Here is a 2,772-nt window from a genome sequence, read left to right on the forward strand (position 1 = left end):
GAGGTTTTCCTTAGACCTGATGCCTTTCCATCTGATGTCTGACAGCTCACTGACATGTGAGGATGTCCGAATATGTACAACATACTCCACATAACACCTTTAAATTTCATCTTTACACGGTAAATACATTTTCACTTTTATGTCATAGTGTTGATGAATAATGTCTCACTGAATCAGTGGAACAGGGCTGGTAATTATGTGATGTATCAACAAAATCACAAATCCACAATTTTATATTAAGAAATACTCAAGATGTTTTAATATAGAATATAATATATAAAAATATAATTTTTATATAATTTTTATTAATAATTCAGACATTGATCAGAGTTTCAACCAAAAATCAATGTATTTCTCAAACTCTGCATTTCTATTCCATAAAGCTCTCTAAAACCTATTTTTTTCCCTGGAGGTTTTAAACTGGAATGACTCCACATAACACCTTTACATCTTTACATGCTAAATAAATAATGTTTCACTTTTATGTCATGGTGCTGATGAATAATGTCTCACTGAATCAGTGGAACAGCGCTGTTAATTCTGTGATGTATCAACAAAATCACAAATCCAGAACAGATTTGTATTATGTACATTAATAATCTACATTAAATGTATGACCATCTTCTGTTACTTTATGATCACTCATATTTTAATGTATACATCTGTACGATGCAGCCTCCTCTCTCACCTGTAGGGGGCGCCTTTACAACAAACTGAAGGGCAGTCAAAGGTTTCACCTCAGATACACACTTTCAGGAAGGCTTTTCTTGATAAGGTCTTGATAAAAGTAATAGTCCAGTTCTTTAAGGAGAGAGAGCATGATGCCACACGCTGTGTCTCCCTTATTAAGCACCATGTCGATGAGGGAGGTCACCTGGTCCTGCAGCACGCTGGTCTTCTGCAGGATGTTTTGAACTGCAATACTGCTCAAGACAGGAGGCTTATAGGCTTCAAGTCCTAACAGCAGACCTTTCAGTGTAGGTTCTGATGTCCTCTTGACAAGAGCAGGCCGGAAATGGGACAGTCGATCTAGGAGGAAATCATCAAAGTAAGAAGGTTCACAACTTTGAAACTTGACATTTACATGTTCATGACCCCAACTGCTGTTATGCTCTACCCAAAACCTGTGGTTACCTTAAAGTGTAAGTTCAGTGTAAATTGACCCATAGTCCTGTTGTTCAAGATCATCACATGCAGCCCATAGGAAAAATAATGAGACAATTTGGGACAACATAGGCCAAGTTATGGACAGGCAGCTTAAAGCAGACCCATGGGGCAGTGGGGAGTTACTTTCAGTTTCAGTTTTGATGCCCCATGTGTCTGCTTTAAGTTGCCTGTCCATAACTTGGCCTACATTGTCCCAAAGTGTCTTATTCTTTTTCCGATAGGCTGCATGTGCTGAGGTTATACAACAAGGATATGGGTCAATTTACACTGAACTTACACATAAAAAAAAAAACTTCTTAGTTTAATTGTCTTTCAAATGTTTTATTCTGTATACAATCAGCTTTTAAAAGAAGGTTCAAGTGATGGGTCCTGTACCTTTGTTTGACATGGAGGCCATTATAGTATCATGTCTGGATGCTGCTGAGGGAATTCCATGATTGCGTGTCCCTTCACCATATTCAAATCTGTGCAATTTCGCTTCCCATATGGATTTACCCTCACTCTTCAGCTCCAAATCAAAACGGTCCCCTGCATTTTTAATAACCACCTTGAAAAACTCTGGAGGTCTAAAGTATTTAAGGGTGATCTCTGGTGGGGAGATCTCAGCATCACAGGGGGATGCTTTTAGGCTAAACTCAGTGTTTATCCAAATGGGGATGTTCGGTCGATGTGTTATGATCTCCTTTGCCTCTTGGGTCCTGCGTAAATCCTGTTCTACCGCCTGAATCATGGAAGCATCCCGTGGCACAACATATGTGAAGAGAACCAGGGGTGTCACTCTGGTGCGGTAAATTAACACATCCAGATGGGCTTTCATTGGGATTCCGAATTTCACCAGGACTTCTGTCAGTGAGAAGGAGGGCTTGAGGAGCTTTGCGTGGAAGCGGGTCAGTTCACATTTCTCTAGAGTCACACTGCTGTTGACCCCATGCAGAACTCTCACAGCCTCTCTAAGAGAGGAGTCTGAACCTTCCAGACAGGCAAAATGGGGCAGATGAGCCTCCAACAGTTCACCTGAGAGCACTTTGATGTCCATCAAGGGACCAATTGGCTCATACTGCAACATGGCAAGCTCTGCTCTGAATACATGGGGGTCACTAAAGTGATACTGTAGAGAGACTTCAACCGCACACACCCAGCGCAAACCAGACACTATGCACTCAAAACTTCCTGGTGGAGAGCTGTGGTTATACACAGGGATTTCTGTCTCCATGGAAACAGAGGGTTCCATCAGAATCCAGTGTGAGGTGTTTTCACCTTTGTCTTCACAGGATTTGCAGCAGTTTGTTTGTTTGAAATGCTGACACAGAATTTTGCCTGATGAAATGTCCAACCTTTAAGAGAGGAGATTTTAGTTATTTCTTCCTCAGATAATCCTTTGTCAGCAAACAGCCACCAAACTGACATGGCGGTTGAACGATTTGTAAAAAGTCTCTACATCAATGACACTTTGTAAGGCAAGATGGCTACTAAGAAATCAAATTAACACAACCACCAGCAAACTATGGTTGAATTGGAGTAATGCAGTGCATGTAAGCATTCATTTTGACCATAACACCTTTTATGTGTTGAATGAAATGAATGTATGAGAAGGTAAATCTAAAT

The 2,772-nt window shown here is 40.5% G+C and overlaps 1 protein-coding gene across 1 annotated transcript; it reads right to left on the reverse strand.

The window, feature by feature from the left end:
• Positions 1–360: 360 nt before the first annotated feature.
• On the reverse strand, positions 361–2,354 carry LOC143101183 (NACHT, LRR and PYD domains-containing protein 1 homolog). Its single transcript, XM_076264585.1, has 2 exons — positions 1,543–2,354; positions 361–1,029 (listed from the first exon to the last, which is right to left on the reverse strand). The coding sequence occupies exons 1-2, from the start codon at positions 2,231–2,233 to the stop codon at positions 734–736; spliced, it is 987 nt and encodes a 328-aa protein (XP_076120700.1). The 5' UTR covers positions 2,234–2,354; the 3' UTR covers positions 361–733.
• Positions 2,355–2,772: the final 418 nt, after the last annotated feature.

The sequence above is a fragment of the Alosa pseudoharengus genome, unplaced genomic scaffold (assembly GCF_046254945.1).
Source record: "Alosa pseudoharengus isolate Yale_2024_CS ecotype anadromous, Long Island Sound unplaced genomic scaffold, YU_APseudo_1.1 YU_APseudo_1.1_scf_30, whole genome shotgun sequence".
Lineage (NCBI taxonomy): Eukaryota > Metazoa > Chordata > Actinopteri > Clupeiformes > Clupeidae > Alosa > Alosa pseudoharengus.